This window comes from Lynx canadensis, chromosome E3 (assembly GCF_007474595.2).
Source record: "Lynx canadensis isolate LIC74 chromosome E3, mLynCan4.pri.v2, whole genome shotgun sequence".
Taxonomy (NCBI): Eukaryota; Metazoa; Chordata; class Mammalia; order Carnivora; family Felidae; genus Lynx; species Lynx canadensis.
Genome location: NC_044318.1, coordinates 8,986,743 through 9,007,659, shown reverse-complemented (window position 1 = coordinate 9,007,659; position 20,917 = coordinate 8,986,743). Strand labels below are relative to the sequence as shown.

Sequence of the window (20,917 nt, the reverse complement as noted above, 5' to 3'; positions counted from 1 at the left end):
TTTATTAAGAATGGATGCTGTATTTTGTCAAATGCTTTTTCTGCATTTATTGAGACAGTCATATGGTTCTTATCCTTTTATTAATGTGGTATTATCACACTGATTGGTTTGTGAACATTGAACCACCCCTGCAACCTAGGAACAAATCCCACTTTGTTGTGGTGAATAATTCTTTTAATGTACTGTTGGATTCAATCTGCTAGCATCTTGTTGAGAATTTCTGGGTCCATGTTCATCAGGGATATTGGCCTGTAATTCTCCTTTTAGGTGGGGTCTTTGTCTGGTCTTGGGATATTATATTAATAACTCTTCTTTAAATGTCTGTTAGAATTCCCCTGGGAAGCCATCTGTCCCTGAACTTTTGTTTGTTGGGAGATTTTTAATTACAGATCCAATTTCTTTGCTGGCTATGGGCCTGCTTAAACTTTCTATTTCTTCCTGTTTCAGTTTTGGTAGTGTGTATGTTTCTAGGAATTTGTCAATTTCTTACACATTGCCCTGTTCTTTTTGGCAATTTTTCATAATATTTTCTTAAATTTTTTTTGTATTTCTGTATTTGCGGTGATCTCTTTCATTTGTAATTTTATTTATTTGGATCTTTTCTCTTTTCTTTTTGATAAGTTTGGCTAGGAGTTTATCAATTTTATTCTTTCAAAGAGCCAGCTTAGTTTCACTGATCTGTTTGTTTGTTTCTATATCATTTATTTCTGCTCTAATCCTTGTTTTCTCCTTCTCCTGCTCACTTTATTTGCTGTTCCTTTTCTAGCTCCTTAAGGTTAGGTGGCATATTTGACTTTTCTTGCTTCTTGAGGTAAGCCTGTATTGCAATATTCTTCCCTCTTAGCAGAGCCTTTGCTGCATCCCAAAAGTTTTGCACTGTTGCGCTTTAATTTTCAAGCACAAGTGGGAGAGGGACAGAGAAAGAGGGAGAGTCCCAAGCAGGCTCTGTGCTAATAGAGGGCCTCGAACTCACAAACCATGAGATCATGACCTGAACTGAAATCAAGAGTTGGATGCTTAACCAACTGAGCCACCCAGGTGCCCCAACCCATTTATTCTTTAGTAGGATATTCTTTAATCTCCATGTATTGTGGTCTTTTCAAATTTTTTGTTGTGGCTGACTTCAAGTTTCATAGCACTGTGGTCTGAAAATATGCATGCATGATCTCAGTCTCTTTGTGCTTGTTGAGGGCTGATTTGTGATCTATTCTGGAGAATATTCTATATGCACTTGAAAAGTATGTGTATTCTGCCACTTTAGGATGAAATGTTCTGAATAAATCTGTTAAGTCCATCTGGCCTAATGTGCCAATCAAAGCCACTGTTTCTTTGATTTTCTGTTTAGATGATTTGTCCATTGCTGTGAAAGTGGGTTGTTGAAATCCCATACTATTACTGTGTTATTATCTGTGAGTTTCTTTATGTTTGTTATTAATGGATTTGTATATTTGGGGGCTTCCACTTGGGGGCATAAATATTTACAGTTGTTAGATTTTGTTTTTAATTTATTGTATTTATTATTATTTTTCATTTAGTTTATTATTTATTTTATTTATTTTTTTTTTAATTTTTTTTTCAACGTTTATTTATTTTTGGGACAAAGAGAGACAGAGCATGAATGGGGGAGGGGCAGAGAGAGAGAGGGAGACACAGAATCGGAAACAAGCTCCAGGCTCTGAGCCATCAGCCCAGAGCCTGACGCGGGGCTCGAACTCCCGGACCGCGAGATCGTGACCTGGCCGAAGTTGGACGCTTAACCGACTGCGCCACCCAGGCGCCCCAAGTTTATTATTTATTTTAGAGCGACCACACACGTGTGAATGGGGGAGAGGGGCAGGGGAGGAAGGGAGGGAGGGAGGGAGGGAGGGAGAGAGAGAGAGAGAGAGAGAGAGAAAGGGAGGGAGGGAGAATCTTAAGCAGGCTTCATGCTCAACAAAGAACCTAACGTGGAGCCTGGGATTATGATCAGAGCTGAAATTGAGTCGGATGGTCAAATGACTAAGCCACCCAGATGGCCCACAACTGTTAGATCGCCTTGATGGACAGACCCCTTAATTATGATATAATGCCCTTCTTCATCTTTTCTTAAGTCTTTGGTTTAAAATTTAGTAATTCTGATATAAGTATGCCTACTCTGGCTTTATTTTGGCACCCATTAGCCATGATAGATGGTTCTCCATTCCTTTACTTTCAGTCTGCACATGTGTTTAGGTCTAAAATGAGTCTCTTCAGGAAACCATCAAAACCCTAGAGGAGAAAGGAGGAAAAAACCTCTGTGACCTCAGCTGCAGCAATTTCTTACTTGACACATCTCCAAAGGCAAGGGAATTAAAACCAAAAATGAACTATTGGGACCTCATGAAGATACAAAGCTTCTGCACTGCAAAGGAAACAATCAACAAAACTAAAAGGCAACCAACAGAATGGGAAAAAATATCTGCAAATGACATATCAGACAAAGGGCTAGTATCCAAAATCCATAAAGAACTCACCAAACTCCACACCCGAAAAACAAATAATCCAGTGAGGAAATGGGCAGAAGACATGAACAGACACTTTTCCAAAGAAGACATCCAGATGGCCAACAGGCACATGAAAAGATGCTTGACGTCACTCCTCATCAGGGAAATACAAATCAAAACCACACTGAGATACCACCTCACGCCAGTCCACAGTGTGGAGGTTCCTCAAAAAATTAAAAATAGGTCTACCCTATGACCAGCAATAGCACTGCTAGGAATTTACCCAAGGGATACAGGAGTGCTGATGCATAGGGGCATTTGTATCCCAATGTTTATAGCAGCACTTTCAACTATAGCCAAATTATGGAAAGGGCCTAAATGTCCATCAACTGATGAGTGGATAAAGAAACTGTGGTTTAAAATTTTTTTTTTTTCAATGTTTATTTATTTTTGGGACAGAGAGAGACAGAGCATGAACGGGGGAGGGGCAGAGAGAGGGAGACACAGAATCGGAAACAGGCTCCAGGCTCCGAGCCATCAGCCCGGAGCCTGACGCGGGGCTCGAACTCACGGACCGCGAGATCGTGACCTGGCTGAAGTCGGACGCTTAACCGACTGCGCCACCCAGGCGCCCCGAAACTGTGGTTTATATACACAATGGAATACTACTTGGCAATGAGAAAGAATGAAATATGGCCTTTTGTCACAACGAGGATGGAAATGGAGAGTGTTATGCTAAGTGAAATAAGTCATACAGAGAAAGACAGATACCATATGTTTTCACTCTTATGTGGATCCTGAGAAACTTCACAGAAGACCATGGGGAAGGGGAAGGAAAAAAAAAGTTAGGGAGACATCCAAACCATAAGAGACTCTTAAAAACGGAGAATAAACTGAGGGTTGATGGGGGCTGAGAGGGAGGGGAGGGGAGGGTGGGTGATGGGCATCGAGGAAGTCACCTGTTGGGATTAGCACTGGGTGTTGTACGGAAACCAATTAAACAATAAATTTCATATTAAAAAAATAAATAAAATGAGTCTCTTGTAGGCAGCATATACGAGACTTGTTTTATTTATGCATTCTGATACTCTGTGTCTTTTGATTGGAGCATTTAGTCAATTTACATTCAGAGTGGTACTGAAAACATAGGAATTTAGCGCCATTGTGTTATCTGTAAAGTTGGTGTTTCTGGTGATGTTCTCTGTTCCTTTTGGTCTTTTTTCCCTTCCCCACTCAGAGTCTGCCCCTTTAATATTTCTTGCAGGGCTGTTTTAGTGGTCATGAACTCCTTTAGTTTTTACTTGCACGGGAAACTCTCTCTCCTTCTATTCTGAATGATAGCCTTGGTGGATATGCAGCCTGACTGCACATTTTCCCCGTTCAGCATGTTGAACAAATCATTCCACTCCTTTCTGACCTGCCAAGTTTCTGTGGACAGATCTGATGTGAACCTGATTTATTTTCTCTTATAGGTTAAGGACATTTTCCCCCTTGCTACTTTCAGGATTCTTTCCTTGTCTACGTATTTTGTGAATTTGACTACGATATGCCTTGATGATGGCCAGCTTTTGCTGAATTTAATGGCAGTTCTCTGTGCTTCTTGGATTTTGAAGTCTGTTTCCTTATTAGGGAAGTTTTCAGCTATAATCTGCTTAAATAAACCCTCTCCTCCTTTTTCTTTCTCTTCTTCTTCTGGGACTCCTATGATACGAAAGTTTACACACTTAAGGAGTTGCTGAGTTCTCTAAATGTACAATTATGATCCAATACATTTTTTCCCTCTTTTTTTCCGCTTCATTATTTTTCATAATTTTATCTTCTATATCACTCATTTGTTCCTCTGCTTCATCCGTCCTCAGTGTCACTGCATCCAATTGGGTTTGCATCTCAATTACAGCATTTTTTATTTTGGCCTTTGACTAGTAATGGATTCTCTAAGTGTCTTCTATGCTTTTCTCAAGTCCAGCTAGTATCCTTGTGATTACTGAATTCCTCCGTCTTGTCATTTTGTCTGGGTCACTGGTCTGTTTGTGTGTGTGATTGTTAGGAAAGTCTGTTGTATTCCTACTCTTGAGAATAATGGCTATTACGGGGGTTTAAAAAAAAAAAAAAGCTAGATCCTAAGTGTGTTTTGGTGTGCTTGTTAAAAGAAGTAGATCCATAAAGAAAGAAAGAAAGAAAGAAAGAAAGAAAGAAAGAAAGCAAGCAATATTTAAAAATAAATTTAAAAAAAATGAAGGTAAAATCCTGGGTGTGCTTTGGTCTGCTTGTTAAAATAAGTTAGATCCAAAAAACAAAACAAAAAAAGGAAGCTAGGTCCAGTTTCCCCTAGAGCCAAAGCTTTGCAGCAGTCTAAGATCAGTGACTTTGTGCATGAGGTGGGGGGGGGGGGGTCTGTGCTGGCCTCCCGGAGGCGGAGCCTGCTATGCTGATTCTCAGGTGAACTTGCCCTAATGGAGGCGCATCTGCGGGGGGAGGGGGGGGTGCTTGGTGTAAGCGGCTCTAGCCTCCACTGGATGGCATTGTTTTGCTCATTGAAGTCGGTCCGTGCTGGTGGGTAGAGGTGGGCGGACTGAGGGGTAGAGGGTGAGGGGGTGGGGATGGCACTGCCTTGCTCTCTCCTCCTAGGAGCTAGGAGTTTGTGCCCACCACCCTTCAGGATGCCCTCAGAGAAGTGTGAATCATCACCTTTCTTGTGTGCCCCACTGCTGCCAAATCCCTGCCTTCACCCTGCCTGTGTCTGAGTTGTCCACCTGCCAGGCAGCACGGTACTGCTGTGTTCTATGTCGGGCACGTGCCTGGCTTTCAAAACTCCAAACTCCAAGACGCAGACCCCCGCTGATCCTCTGGGGGAGGGTCTTGCCTTGCTTTTGCCTTTTGCTAGTCTGTCCCAGAAGAGCAGTCGCAGAACTGCACGGCGGTTCGGAGTTCACTGTAAACTGCAGAACAAGGCTGGCACCAAGGTTTGCTGCCCCCAGCTGGTGTCTGCTCCTACGCTAGCGAACAGGGCAGCATGCTGGCGCCACCAGTTTTGTCCCCGGAGAGGCCATGCCACCACTCCCACACGTACTCCAAGCAGGGGAACTGTTTCTTCCTGTGCCACCCAAGGCATCCTCAGACCACGTGCCTGCTCCCGGGTCTCCACCCTCCTTCCCCACCTGCTAAGCCCACCAGGCACGGCCACAGCGATGGCGTAGACCTCTAAAACTTGAGACTTTGTGCTCCACTGCTTGTAATAACTTGCAGCAGTCAGCCTTTCTTCTTTTCCCAGTTGATGGTTTCGAGGAAGATTTTCTTCTTGTGCAATCCGCTGCAGGTGTTCTCTCTCTCTCTCTGTTGCTCCCTTCTCTGTGATCAGGGCTCCCTTCCGTTCGCAGCACCCACAGCTCTTTTCTCCCCTAAATCAAGTCTCTGCAGCTCCCCTTCCACAATATGGCTGTTTTTCTACTTTCAGTTGTGCAGTTTTCCTCGGTCAGGCCTCGGATCGATTTCCTGGGTATTCAGAATGATTTGGTATTTATCTAGCTGTGTTCAAGAGAGGATGCAAGTTTAGGGACCTCTACCCCTCCCAGAACTTCCTTTATTTTTAATAATGAAGGTTTACTGGCAACAAATTTTATCTTAAAAAGTCTTTTTATATATTTATTTTGAGAGAGAAAGAGCATGTGTGTGGGAGGGGGGAGAAGCAGAGCGAGAGGGAGTCTGAAGCAGGCTCGTCTCCACCAGTAGCACAGAGCCCAATGTGAGGCTCGAATTCACGAACGATGAGAATGCATGAACCTGAGCTGAAACCAAGAGTCGAATCCTTAACTGACTGAACCACCCACACGTTCCTATCTAAAAAAGTCTCAAGTTTGCTTTCACTTTTGAAAGATATACTTGGTAAGGATTTTTCCCCCCGGCCTTTTAATGATGTCATTTGACTGTCTTTTGGTTTGCACAGTTCCAAATGAGAAAACTGAATTCTTCGTTCTTCTCTCTATATTTTATGATACTTTTTCTTTTTCTTAAAAACAATTTTTGTTTTTTTTCTGATTGCTTTTAAGATTTTTTTTCTCTTTATCCCTGGTTTTCAGGAATTGATTATGAGGTACCTTGATATGGTTTTCTTTGTATTTATCCTCCTTGGAATTTACTGAAGTTCTTAATTATGTGGGTTTGTGCTTTTCATTAAATTTAGAAAACTTCTGACCATACATGTATGTAGGTCCACTTGGTACTATCCCACAGCTCATTAAAAAACTCTTACTCCTTTTTTCCCTAGGCTTTATTCTTTTCTCTTTTTAATCTTCCTTTAATTTCGATAGTTTCTTTCTAAGCTATCTGGTCAGGTACTATTTCTTCCAATTTACCAATTTGTTTTCCTTCTTCTGTGTTTAATATGCTGTTTTTTTCCAGTCACTGAATTTTGTTTTCTAATTTGGTTCTATTTTATATATTTTCTTTCTCTTATTATGTTCCTGTGTACTTTTTATCTTTGAGCATATTTCTTTTTTCTTTTTTCAATTTAAATTTTTTATGTAATCTCTACCCCAATTTGGAGCTCAAACTCCAGATCAAGAGCCAGGTGCCCCAGTTTGAGCATATTTATATCACATCTTTCAAAGTCCCTGTCTGTTAATTTTGTCATCTCTGTCATTTCTAAGTTTGTTTCAAATAGATTGATTTTTCTCTTGGTTATGGATTCCATTTTAAAAAAAAATTTTTTTAACATTTATTCATTTTTGAGAGAGAGACGGAGCATGAGCGGGGGAGGGGCAGAGAGAGAGGAAGACACAGAATTGGAAGCAGGCTCCAGGCTCTGAGCCATCAGCCCAGAGCCCGACGCGGGGGCTCAAACTCGCGGACCGCGAGATCGTGACCTGAGCTGAAGTCGGACGCTTAACCGGCTGAGCCACCCAGGCGCCCCTCCACTTTTTTTTTTTTTAATCTTTGTATCTCTAGTGACTTTTAAATTGGATAATGGATATTATAAAATGTAAATGGCTGTATGTCGAATTCCATTCTCTCTCATTTTAAACAGAACACAGTGAGCTTTGTGTGGTAAGCCATCAAGTAACATGTAGTTCAGCTTGATCCTTTCGAAGTTTGTTTTTAGATTTTATTAGGGTAAGGCTACAGTTGCCTTTGCTCTAAGGTGAGTTTACACCCAGATATTCAGAAGACTCTGCCACTATAGCTGGTCAAAATGGAAACATTTCCTACCTGTGAGCATAAAGCTCTTTGGTCATTCTTTGCCCAGATGTACTGAGTTTCACTCTACCCATGTGTGGCTTAATACTTCAGTAAGGACTCAAGAGGATTCTATGCTAACCTCCTGGGGCTCTTTCTCTGAGTGGCTTCCTGATTCTGATACTATAGTCTTCCCCTTCTCTCCAGCTGCCTTAGCCTCTCTGGAGGCCAATCTCTGTCTCCTCACCTCAGCAAGACAGACATTCTCTGCTTGGGAGCTCCTACCGTGTACCACAGTCTAGGAAGGGAGTTGGGACAATCTGTACTGCTCATCTCATTCATTGCCTTCTCTCAGGGGTTGTAGTTCCTATCCTGCAATATCTGAAAAGGTTTTTAAAAATTACATCTTGTTTAGTTTAGTTTGTTTATGGCAGAAAAGGGAAGTCTGGGATCATTTACTCACATCACTACTCTCTATACATACATTTATAACTTTTTTCTCTTGTTATATTACTAACACGTTTTCATCAACACATGTACTTCTTCTACAGCATTTTTTTTTTTTTTTTTTTTTTGGGACACAGAGAGACAGAGCATGAACGGGGGAGGGGCAGAGAGAGAGGGAGACACAGAATCGGAAACAGGCTCCAGGCTCTGAGCCATCAGCCCAGAGCCTGATGCGGGGCTCGAACTCACGGACCGCGAGATCGTGACCTGGCTGAAGTCGGACGCTTAACCGACTGCGCCACCCAGGCGCCCCTACAGCATTATTTTTAAGGGCTGAATACTGCTGTACCATATAAATGTGTGCAATCAATCCTATATTTCTAGGAATTTAAGGATTTCCAAAGTTTTATCACAAATAGCACTGTGATGAACATTTTCAAAGAATTTGGGGGTCAAAAGGCTTCCATATTTGTTAAGTTTTTGATATTGATAAAAATGTCGTCCAGAAAGATTCACACTCCCATTCACAGTGTGCAAAATTATATTTCTTTTAAATCTCTTTAGTGGAAAATCTGCCGCACTAATTGAACATTTTGGTGGGAAAGTAAACTATGTGATAAACATTGTGCTAAAAGGATGGGAACTTACAGATTAATAAAGACACGGATGCTGTAGAAAAGAAGTTCCAGTGCTTTCCGGAAGACATATGTAAAGAAATGATTACAGGACTGTGTAATCAAGCTAGAATATGAGCGTGCGCTAAATACCAATGGTAAGGAGAACCTGGAAGGAACAGTGTAGCCAAAGTGTCTAAACTGAATATGAAAGGATGAAGAGTGGGGACATCACACAAGCCTAGGGAGGCCCAGAGGGGAGAGGCGTCCCAACAAAGGGAACCGCACACGTGGAGGTGGTGAGGAGAGAAGCAGCGCTACCTGTTGAGAGGCGATTAAGGCACAGCTAAGGGATTTATAGAGCATAAGCTTGAAAGGTTTGCAGGGTCTACGTCATTGAGGCTTCTGTCGTGCTAAGGAGTTTTGATTTTATCGTACACAGGTGTGTACACAGGAAGCAGTATTTCAGTGACAGCTTGCAAGAGTCACCAGAAGCACTAAGTTTAGGGCAGAAACATTAGTTACTAGGTTATGACAGAAGACCAGGCTAAAGGTGATGGAATTCTGAAATAAGAAAATACATGGAGCAGACCGGTTGGCTTTTCAGGAGACAGAACTGATGGGCTTGAAAAGTGACGAGACCGTGGATCGAGGCAGATCTAAGCGTCAAAAGTGTTTCCTTTTGTCTAGGAAAACTGTCTAGCTTGGAAAATGGAGTGAGCTGGTGATACCATTCATCAAGACTGGGAATACAGGAGACAGTTCAGGTTTGACCTGAGAAACGAACTTTTATTGAGAACTGGATATTCTATAAGATAAACAGACTCATTTTATCATGGGTCAGCAGCATGAATTAACATGATCTCTCTGTCCAACTGCTAGATTTCAGACTAAAGCCCCCCAAGTTACAGGTCTGATTTATCTTCTCAAGCAGTGACAAATCTGTGTTCCTACTTTTTATTTTATTGTGTCTCAAATCCTGTACTTTGGGGAATAAGCTGAGGGACTCCCTGAGCCTGCACTGATGAGTTAACAAGGCAGAAAGAATTACAAAGCCATAGGATGCTCACACCCAAGTATGGGTAAACAAGATTAGGTGAATAAGGATAGAGAAGGGGGGCAAAGGTCCCCAGAATAGAGGAGGGGGCAAAGGCCCCCAATACAAAGGTATATGAGGTAAGCAAGATAAGGTATTCAGGGCAAAAGGGCTGCCCAATTTAGTACTATAGCAGAAAGCTGCTTTCACAGGAAGGAAGGACCAAATTAGGTAAACAGGTAAATAGGGCTACAGACCTCTGTGCTGTGGGTGAAGCTGCCCAGAGGGGAGCTGATTAACAAAAGAAAGGTGTCTTGTTAACCCTGAGGTTATGTGCTCTATCTGTCTTATCCTCTAGGCTAGCCAAGATAAACAGACACGGGACCCCCTGTCTGCCCTTAACAACCATCTACCCATCTGCCTGGTGTCAGGATTTTGTTTTGTTATTAACCCAAACCCCTAAACCCCTTCAAGACCCCCTTTCCCTCACGTCCATGAGTTACTGTTCACAGTTTCATTGCCTCTTTGTGCACATCCATTACCATGTTTGTAAGCCTTCTGATCCTAATAAAAACGGAGCAAGGACCCTTAATCGGGGCTCTTGTCTTTTCCCGGATATTAGCCATCTCTCGCTTTTAATCCTGTGTCCGCTCTCTTGCTGGTCAAGAGAGAACTTTAGACTTAGAGTCTACAGCACTGTACCATGTAGTTTAGAAACAATTTGTAATCTGAATTAACAACCAACTGATTATTATAGATTCCAATTCATTTTCAGATCTGTATTTCTAATTTTCATCACTAAACTGGAAATTGAAGGGTTTCTTAATTCTATCATGAGGTACCTGGAGATTTCAATGGTTCCAACCTTTGTTTGGGTCCACAGTTGAAAGGGGAGAAGGAGTTAGACTATATATTTCCTATGCTAATCTCCATTTTTAAATATTACACAATTTTACTAATGCTAATAAGTAATATTTCAAGAGTTTATCAAGAGTTCCAAAAACATTCAAGTGCAGTTATTAAGGGCTGAAACTCTATAACTCATTACTAGTCCCAGATGACTATATTTTACTTCTTTCTCTTTAAATCTGAGAAAGAGGGCGCTGTTCCTCTTCCCTTTCATGTTATGCCCTAGCTTCCTCTCACAGTGCTATTGTTATAGTTAAAGAAAAAAGGTGTGTACCAGAGAAGAGATTCATAATAGCCCCAAACAACCCAATGTCTTTCAGTGAGTGAATACAAACTATTTTATACATCTATACCACAGAATATTACTCAGCAGCAAAAGGGAATACTACTGATACACAACTCTGGTGACCCTCTGAGGGAATTATGTTGAGTAAGGAAAAGAAGCCAATCTCAAAAAGATACACGCATATCATCACAGAACACCCACAGATGGTTGTGTGATTGGATTGTGGTGACCATCACATGACTCTCTACATGATAAAACTGCCCAGAACTACACACACACATATACTAACACACTGAAACAAACTTTATAAATGTGTCAAATGCTTTCTGAACTGTTAGCTTCCATCGTACTTAAGAAGGAAAGACAACTCGTTTACCTGCGTTGCAGTTTGATTGGGCTTCTTTTGTCAGATCGATCACAGAATCAAAGTTCTTTTTCTCTGTGGCCTGAAAAGTTGTTGTTAAAGAAACAAGATTTTGCCTCCATAACAGAACATATTTTTTAAAAAATAAATCACAAATTTTAAATTACCATTTAGAAGATAGAACATCCTGTAAGTCCTTAAGGTTTAATTTAATTCTACTATGAGAGAGAAGCTCAGGAAATACTACGTGGTTTTTCACAATGTGACTAAGCAGAGTCTGAGTTAATTTGGTAAGTAAGTATGGTTTTGAAATATGTTTATCATTAAGTGTTTGCTTTTATTTTTTTAAATTTTTTCTCTCTCTTAATGTTTATTTTTGACAGAGAAGAGTGCCTGTGCCTGGGTGCATGAGAATAGGAGGGGCAGAGACAGAAGGAGACAGAGGATCTGATGTGGGCTTTGTGCTGACAGCAGAGAGCCTGATCCCAATGCAGGGCTTGAACTCATGAACTGTGAGATCACAACCTGAGCCAAAGTTGAATGTGTAATCGACTGAGCCACTCGAGTGCCCTGTTTGCTTTTTAATGTTTAAGCTAGACTGGACCATGGGTATGCCAACTAGTCAGACATTAATTTCACAGAGAATGAATCTCCCGAAGAATGAATAACAAAACTAAGTCATCCAACATGTAGCAACACTCAAGTTCACAGAACTAACATATTCAAATAAACAGCACTCAGAAACAATATTTATTACCTACCTGAACTTCTGCTTCAGCATTTGGTGGACTGTTAGAATTTCCTGATGTAGGTTTTCCAGTATCTGAAAGACAATTATTAAAATACCAACATTTGACAAGTTTATTAAGCAATTAAATATTTATGAACTTTGTAATATATACAAATGCTAAAACACAATAATGAGGATCCTAATTAACCATTTACCAAGTATGGGTACATAGCCACAAAAAGTAATTCAATGGACATACCTATTCCAAAGACCAAGGAACAGTGCAAACAAACAAAAAATCTAATTTTCGTTCAAAAGATTTTGTTCTCCTGTGACCTTACAACTGTATTAGTGACTCTTTTTTGAAAATCCATCTGTAAATTAATACAGCATTTGAGGAAAGACTTGGAAAGGTGCACGTTTTTTATTCACAGTATTTCTAAACTAGACTACTGGAGAGGGCTGAAGAGCATTCTATCCAGAACCAGTAGAAAATCTCAGATCAGGGGCGCCTGGGTGGCGCAGTCGGTTAAGCGTCCGACTTCAGCCAGGTCACGATCTCGCGGTCCGTGAGTTCGAGCCCCGCGTCGGGCTCTGGGCTGATGGCTCGGAGCCTGGAGCCTGTTTCCGATGCTGTGTCTCCCTCTCTCTCTGCCCCTCCCCTGTTCATGCTCTGTCTCTCTCTGTCCCAAAAATAAAAAAAAAAAAAAAAAAAAACGTTGAAAAAAAAATTAAAAAAAAAAAGAAAATCTCAGATCAATGCTTAATATCCCTTGTAACTATCTGATTCACAATCTTAACAGTCCAAACCCTGGGGGCAATTCAGGAGATACATAAGTGGAGGCAAAGCTTTCTGAAATCAAGATGCAAATACTCTAAAACAGTAAAACGTGAAAAGGAAATGGATAATTTTGAATGAGAACTTCTAGGCCAACAAGAAAGCCATTTTAAAAGAGACGAACTTTAGAAATCTTAGGTTAAAGATTTTTACGTAAGTGAAATAAGACAGAAACTCTCAAGAACAACAAAGTATTCTCACAGAAACTAAAAGTTAAAACATCAAAGATGCAAAACAACAGCCAGACTTTAAATCTTAAGTGGACTGTAAGGTAACTTAAAAGACAAAACAAAAAGACAAACAAAAAACAAATCTGTCCCCCCAACACAGGCCAGAGCAAACATGGAAAAATAATGTATACGAAAGGGTAAGTAGTTTTAAAACTCAAAAAGCCATTAAACACAATAAACAAACAAAAGGCCATAAATTGATAAACACGAGTTTAAAAAGAAACCTCAGTTATATCAAGGAATCGTTTACTTATTCAGGTATTATTAACCACAGACATAAATTAAAACACTTTTGGAACCAGAATTAAAATATTTATTTATTGAAAGATAATATTCAATTCTCTATTAGAAAAAAAACTGATTTGAGGTTTTCTAATTTGATAGATGATATTTTAATCAACTTCAGATACCTGTTGGATTTGATGTAATTGGAGCTGTCAAATTAGGACTTTCCACAGAAATCAACATAACATCATCATTGTTACTAAAATGATAAAGAAAATTAAAAACAAAAATAAACTAAACATGCATCATTAGGCTGAAACATGCAATCAGTGGTTAGAATTCTGACTTAACATTTCATAACTGACACGTTTTAATCTAACAATTGGGGGCAGAGGGAGAGAGATGGTAAGTATACAATATACGTAAGTGTTCAACACATACAAGTCACTCTAACATGTATACTTGCCTTCATGAAAATTAAAAGTATAACTGAAAGAAACCCATTAAGACACTTAGACTCTTCCAGATACAGGACTATAACAAACAAAGCTATAACAAATTAGTTCTGCCATGATTCTACATTGTATCACTATAGTAGAAATAGTTACCATACATTTACTAAACTAAACAAAGTTGGTAAATGATGCTGATTGCGGTTACAGAATATCCTGAGTCAGAAGATTGTCTTCAGCTCCCATTTGACCCAGACTCCTTTCATGAGTTTATATTATTTGTTAAAGTTTATTTATTTGAGAGAGAGGAAGGAAGAGAGAGAGAGAGAGAGAGAGAGAGAGAGAGAGAGAGAGAGAATGAATGGGGGAGGAGGAGAGAGCGAGGGAGAGAGAATCCCAAGCAGGCTCTGGGCTGTCAGCAAAGAGCTCAATCTCATGAACCACGAGCTGAAATCAAGAGTTGGATGCTTAACCCACTGAGCCATCCAGGTGCCCTGAAATAAGAGAGGCCTAAACATAATTCCGTCTTTTCTTTTTTTTAAAGTAGGCTCCACCCTGGGCATGGGTTCCCACAGGCCTTAAACTCACAACCCCTGAGATCAAGACCTGAGCTGAGATCAAGAGTCAGACACTCAACCGACTGAGCCACCTAGGTGCCCCTACTACTTTCGTGAGTTTGATATTTAAAATCAGAATCTTTAAGAAAATCTTGACAAAAATTTCATTAAGCCCATAAAATTGTTAGATGAATTTTCTATGCACAGAGTTACACCACTTTCTAAATAAAAAAAAAAAAAAATTAATGTTTATTTGAGAGAGCCAGAGTGTGAGCAGGGGAGGGGCAAAGAGAGGGAGACACAGAATCCAAAGCAGGCTCCAGGCTCCAAGCTGTCAGCATAGAGCCCAATGTGGGGCTCAAACTCACAAACCGTGAGATCCTCACCAGAGCCAAAGTCAGATGCTTAACTGACTGAGCCACCCAGGCGCCCCTACACCACTTACTTATAGATGTTTTAAATTTGAGCTTTTGTATTTAGGTCTACGATCCATTTCAAATTATTTTTGTATATGGTGTAAGCTAAGAGGGGAGGTTCACTTTTCCCCTCTGGTTATTCCTGCAACAGTTGTTGAAAAGACTATCTTTTTTCCCACAAATTACCTTGGGATTTTTTGTTGAAAACCACTGGATCATATGTATATTCTCTAACCTGTCCACTGATTTGTAGGTCTATCCTAAACACCACCACATAAGTGCTGTCTTAATGACTATAACTTTATAAAAGTCTTTTTTTTTAATGCTTGTTTATTTTTGAGAGAGGGAGAGAGACAGAGTGTGAGTGGGGGAGGGGCAGAGAGAGAGGGAGACACAGAATCTGAAGCAGGCTCCAGGCTCTGAGCTTTGAGCACAGTGCCCGATGCAAGACTCAAACTCACAGACCTTGATATCATGACCTGAGTCGAAGTCGGACACTTAACCGACTGTGCCACCTAAGTGCCCCAACTTTATAAAAGTCTTAAACTTAGGTAGTGCATGTCTTTCAACTTTGTTCTTCTAACACTGCTTTCATCTTATAGATCTTTTGCACTTTATGTAAGTTTTCAATCAGCTTGTTACTATCTATAAAAAAAAAAAAGGCCACCAGGATTTTGATTGAGACTCCACTAAACGTACAGAACAATTTGGGTGAAGTGACATTAATAATGAATTTTCTGATTTGTAAACATGACGTATCTCACCCTATATTTAGGTCTCCTTTAATTTCAGCAATTTCTTGTACTTTTAAAAACTAACAGATGAGTTTTTTAAGAGCAGCTTTAGGTTTATAGCAAAATTAAGTGGAAGGTCCAGAGAGTTCCCATGTACTTATTGTCCCTAACCAATCTCCCGCCCACAACTTCCCCATCAAAATCCTATATCACGGTGGTATGCTTGTTACAGATGATGAACCTATATTGACACATCATTATCATTGTCAAAGTCCACACTCTACAATTGGTTTCACTCTTCGTGGTGAATATTCCATGAGTTTTGACAAATGTAAAATGATATATATCCACCATTATAGAACCATAGACAGAAGTTTCACTGCCCTACACTAAAAGTCCCTGTGCTTCACCTATTCTTTTCTCCTCACTAACTCCCTGGTGGTATTTGATCCTTTTAGTGTCTCCATAGTTTTGTCTCTTCTAGAATGTCATGTAGTTAGCATCACAGTATATACAGCCTTCTCAAATTGACTCCTTTCATTTAGCAATATGCATTTAAGTTTTTTCTGGATCTTTTCATAGTTGGAGAGCTCATTTCTTCTTGAGTATCGTGTAATATTCCATTGTCTTGAATGTATCGGTTTATTTATATAATGAAGGACACCTTGGTTGCTTCCAAGTTTTGGCAGTGACGAATAAAATTACATTTTATATGATTCTATTTTCCTTCCTTTCATAGCCTATCAGTTATACTTCTTTTTTAGATGGTTCCCTTAGAGTCTATACGTTTACAACGAATCCAAGACTACTGGCAAATAACACTATGCTGCTTCACAAGTAGGGCAAGTACCTCCCAACAACAAAATATTCCTAATCTCTCCTGCCTTTGCCTTGTATCATTGCTATCATTCATTTCATTTAAACAAACACACACATACATAAATACACTGTTGCCATTGTTTCCAACAAACTCTTGTCAAATCACTTAATAAGATGAATAAAAGCTTGCGCTCTACCTTTGCTTATTACATCTCTGACAATCTTCTTTTCTTTCTGTAGATCTGCTTTTCTGATTTATTTTCCTTCTCTGTAAAGAATTTTTAACATTTCTTGCAAGGCAGGTCTACAGGCAACAAGCACACTAAACTTTTGTTTGTCTGAGAAAGTCTGTATTTCTCCTTTGATACTGAAGGAGAATGTCACAGAGTACAGAATTTTAAGTTGGTGGTTTTTTGTTCTCTCAACATTTCACTCCACCCTCTTTGTGCTTACATCATTTCTAAGGAGAAGTTGGAGGTAATTCTTATGTTTGCTCAACTATGGGTAAGGTGTTTTTTTTCCTCTGGCTTTTTTCAAGATTTTATCTTTGATTTTCGGGATTTTAAAAATCGTATGCCCAAATGTAGGTGTTTTTTTTTTTTTTTAATATTTATCCTGCTTGGTGTTTTCTGAGATTGCTGGTTCTGTGACTTGGTATCTAACATTAATTTGGGAGAAATTCTTCATCATGATTGCTTGAAATATTACTTTTACTCCTTCTATCAGCCTCCTCCCCTTTTCTATCCTTCTGGTGTTCCCATTATGCTTATGTGCCTTCGTTTGTAGTTGTCCCAACTCCTTGGAGATTTCTGTTGTCTTTTTCTCTTTGCTTTTCTGTTTTCAAGCTTCTATTGTCATTCTCAAGCTGGGTGAAGCTTTCCTCAGGGATGTCCATTCTAATAAGCCCATCAAAGGCATTCTTGTTGCTGTTTTGATCTCCAGCACTTCTTTTTCATAAAATTTCCAGTTCTCTGCTTACATTATCTACCTGTTCTTGCATTTTTTTTCTACCTTTTTTTCATTAAAGCCCTTAGCAAAGTGGTAATTTTTCAAAATTCCTAGTCTGATAGTTTGAACATTTCTGACTCTGCTTCTGATGCTTGTTTAAGTCTCTTCAAATCGTGTTTCTTGCCTTTTAGTGTGTCTTGTGATATTTTGTTGTTGAAAGGGGGACATGATATACTGGGTGAAAGGAACTATGATAAAAAGGAAGTTGGTAATGCATTAATAAGACAGGGCAGGGAGGGGAAGCTTCTACTGGTCCTGTGATTAGCTCTCAGCTTTTAAGTAAGCCTGTGCCCTTGGAGCGTGGACTTCACTTCACCAGTGCTTCTCAGTCCCCGACACCCTTTAGGCGGGACAGGATGGCTGGAGCAGGTGGAGTTGGGTATTTACTTCCTCCAGATGGAAGGCCAGAGGGAGCAGGAACTGGACATTTCCTTTCCCCCAGGTAGGTTAACTTCTGGTAACAGTTTCTCTCTAGGACAGGCCTTGTCAAGAACAGAGTGCTCTGGTGTATTTTAGAAGCTTCCTTTCACCATCCGCCTCCATAAGCACGAGGGGATTTTTCTCCAGTATTCACCGTAAGGCCCTGGCAAAGCCCCACCTGGAGTTGCTAACTCTTGATTTGTCTACACCGAGCCTCCAGCAATTACAGTTTAGGTTTTCCTACCCTGGGACTGGTTCCCACGGAGTCTTCTGCTCTAGTTCCTGGATGTCGTGATGAATATTTCTGCCTATTGTCCTCTCCATTGGGGGGGGGGGACGTTGCTCTGTGACCTTACTTCTTCTCTAGTGGTTCTAAGAAGAGCTGTTGATTTTTTCAATTTGTTCAGCTTTTTACTTGTCGTTAGAAAGGAGTGGTGACTCCCTGCATGCTGGATCACAAACCTGATATCTACTTTGTAGTTTTGAAATTAGGTCTTACAGATATTTTAGTAATCTTAGCCCTATGTATATGTCAAAGAACATTATTGTAAATAGGATGGATTTTAAATTTGAAATTCCAACTGTCTGTGGCCTGTATGCAGAAACACTGTATTAAACAGGACTTATGTAACATATATACACACATATACATACACACACACACACCATGTAATATAGAGGAACAGTATACTATATATATGCATATATACCCTATATGGAAACACAGAAAAATACTTTACGTTACCCACATATTTACAATATCCAGCACTCTGCATCTCTTTACCTTTGCATAGATTCACATTTCCATCTGGTTTTGTTTTCCTTCTGCCTACAGAACTTCCTTTAACATTTCTTGCAGTGCAGGTCTGCTGATATATTCTCCACCCCCCTATATTCACCTTTTTTTAGTGGGAAAATGTCTGTTTCCCCCTACGTGTCTGAAAGGTATTTTCACAGGAGTGTAAAAATTTTAATGGGTCATTTTTCTTTCAATGCGTTAGAGATGTGCTCATTCCAATGCTTTAGAAATGCCTCCTAGTTTGCATTGTGCACAGCAAGAAGTCTCCTTATCTTATTTTGTTTGTTCCTTTCTATGTAATGAGTCTTTTCTCTCTGGCTGCCTTTAAGATCTTGTCACTGGGGCGCCTGGATGGCTCATTCGGTTGAGTGTCCAACTCTTGATTTCAGCTCAAGTCATGATCTTTCAGGTTCCTGGGATCGAGCCCTGTATAGGGCTCTGTGCTGACGGTGCGGAGCCTGCGTGGGATTCTCTGTCTCCTCTCTCTGCCCCTCTCCCCGCTTGCATACACCCTCTCTCTCACACAATAAATAATACACACACACACACACACACACACACACACACACATATGACTGCTTGATACTGTTCCAAAGGTCTCTGATGCTGTGTTCATTTTTTTCTTTTTTAGTCTTTTACCTCCCCATGCTTTTGTTTGAACAGTTTCTAGTACTATTCCACTGTTTTTTAAATGAGTAATTATCTCTTCTGTTCTTAATCCTAATCAGTGTACTCTGCAGTTACTGTGTTTTTCACCTCTAGAAGTTCAACTTGGGTGTTTTTGTTGTTGTTTTTTACATCCTCCATCTTCCTTTCTATCGTAGGACATGAACGCTATACAGGTTAACAGCTGTTTCATGTTGTGGTTGTCCATCAAACATACTGTTTCCAGGTCTGTTTCTATCATTTCAGTTTTCTCCTTGCAATGAATTATATTTTTGGCTACTTTGCATCCCTGGTAAAGGTGCCAGACATTGTAAACTTTACACTGTTGAGTGATGGATGACATTTCATTCTTTCAAAGAATGCTGGACTTGATTCCGGCATGCAGTTAAATACTCAGGATTAGTTTCATCCTTGGTGTCCTTTCAGTTTTTTGGGAGTAGGTCCACTGCAGTTTTGAGGATGAAGCCAGCCCCACTATAGCATGCCCACCTAAAGACTCTACCTGGTGTTCATACTTTACGTTTCTTCATCGTAGCCAGAGGGAAAGCAAAATGTTCCTACCCTGTACAATACCCAAGAAATGTTTGGTCTTCTTCTTTTCAATGGTTCTTTTCCCAGCCTCTTGAAGTTTCATCCTTTGCACGTAAAGATCTGTATTCAAACAATAACTCAAGAGGGTCCCTTTGCAAGTCATCAGACCTCTATCTTTAAACAGTTTCTTTTCATCACTGTTCTGCCTCACAGTTCTAGCCAACTCAGACTTCCAAGTCTCTAATCTAAATGTAGCAAGATCTCAGGTGCACCTGGGTGGCTCAGTAGGTTAAACATTGGGTTCTTGGTTTCAGCTCAGGTCACGATCTCACAATCTGTGAAGTGAGCCCCATGTTGGGCTCTGTCCTGACAGCGTGGAACCTGCTTGGGATGCTTTCTCTCTCCCCCTCTGTCCCTCCCCTGCTCACTCTCTCTCTCTCAAAATAGACAATAAACATGTAAAAATAAATAAATAAATGTAGCAAGACCTGTAGGCTGTTTGGGCTCTTCCTGCCCCTGTCTTTCAACCTGCGAAATGCCTCTGGGCAGTAAGCTTGAACACTGTAGGGTGCATTTCAGGGTCTTCCCTTTCCCCAGGGAACACAGTCTTATGATCCCTGTCGAACATTTCTGAACACAATTCTTTTTCTTTTTTAGTTTGGTTTTCTATTTGTTGACAACCAAAGAACAATTCCTGTAGTAATTAATACTTCATGGACAGAAGTGAACATTTCCTACATGCTCCCTTTAGTTTTGTGAAATCAACTGGTTTAAATGCACATTTTAAAGCAGATTTAATTCAATAATTTCCCCCCAAATTTATCAATAAGAGAGTCTAATAGCCATCATTTCTAAGTTCAGTAAATAAAAACAAATGTTTAGATCGAAATTTGATCATGAACATTTTAATCTTCTATCCACTTTTGGTCTCTGACAAAACTGTTTTGTATGTATTTCTTTCTACTAGTGATAGTGATCATATGGTTGAAAGATTGATAACTATATTTATTTTGTTGCTTAACCATAAGCAATTCTTTTCAGATGTTCATTACACCAGAGTCAAAATCTCTTTATCAATCTCAAAATTCTTCATTTAACATTTGTAAAGTATTTCTAGTATTTTTTTTTAAGTTTACTTATTTAGATAATCTCTGTCCCCATGTTGGGGCTTGAAAACTGTAAGTCACATGCTCCTCCAACTG

The 20,917-nt window shown here is 40.0% G+C and overlaps 1 protein-coding gene across 1 annotated transcript in view; it reads right to left on the bottom strand.

Annotated features, from left to right (window-relative positions):
* The window catches only part of ATF7IP2 (activating transcription factor 7 interacting protein 2), a 61,607-nt gene that overhangs the window by 8,322 nt on the left and 32,368 nt on the right, over positions 1-20,917 (bottom strand). The window contains exons 8-10 of the mRNA XM_030301378.1: positions 13,499-13,572; positions 12,052-12,113; positions 11,303-11,372 (exon numbers count right to left, since the gene is read on the bottom strand). Of these exons, the coding sequence (XP_030157238.1) occupies positions 11,303-11,372; positions 12,052-12,113; positions 13,499-13,572 (206 nt within the window). The remainder of the gene's footprint in view (positions 1-11,302; positions 11,373-12,051; positions 12,114-13,498; positions 13,573-20,917) is intronic.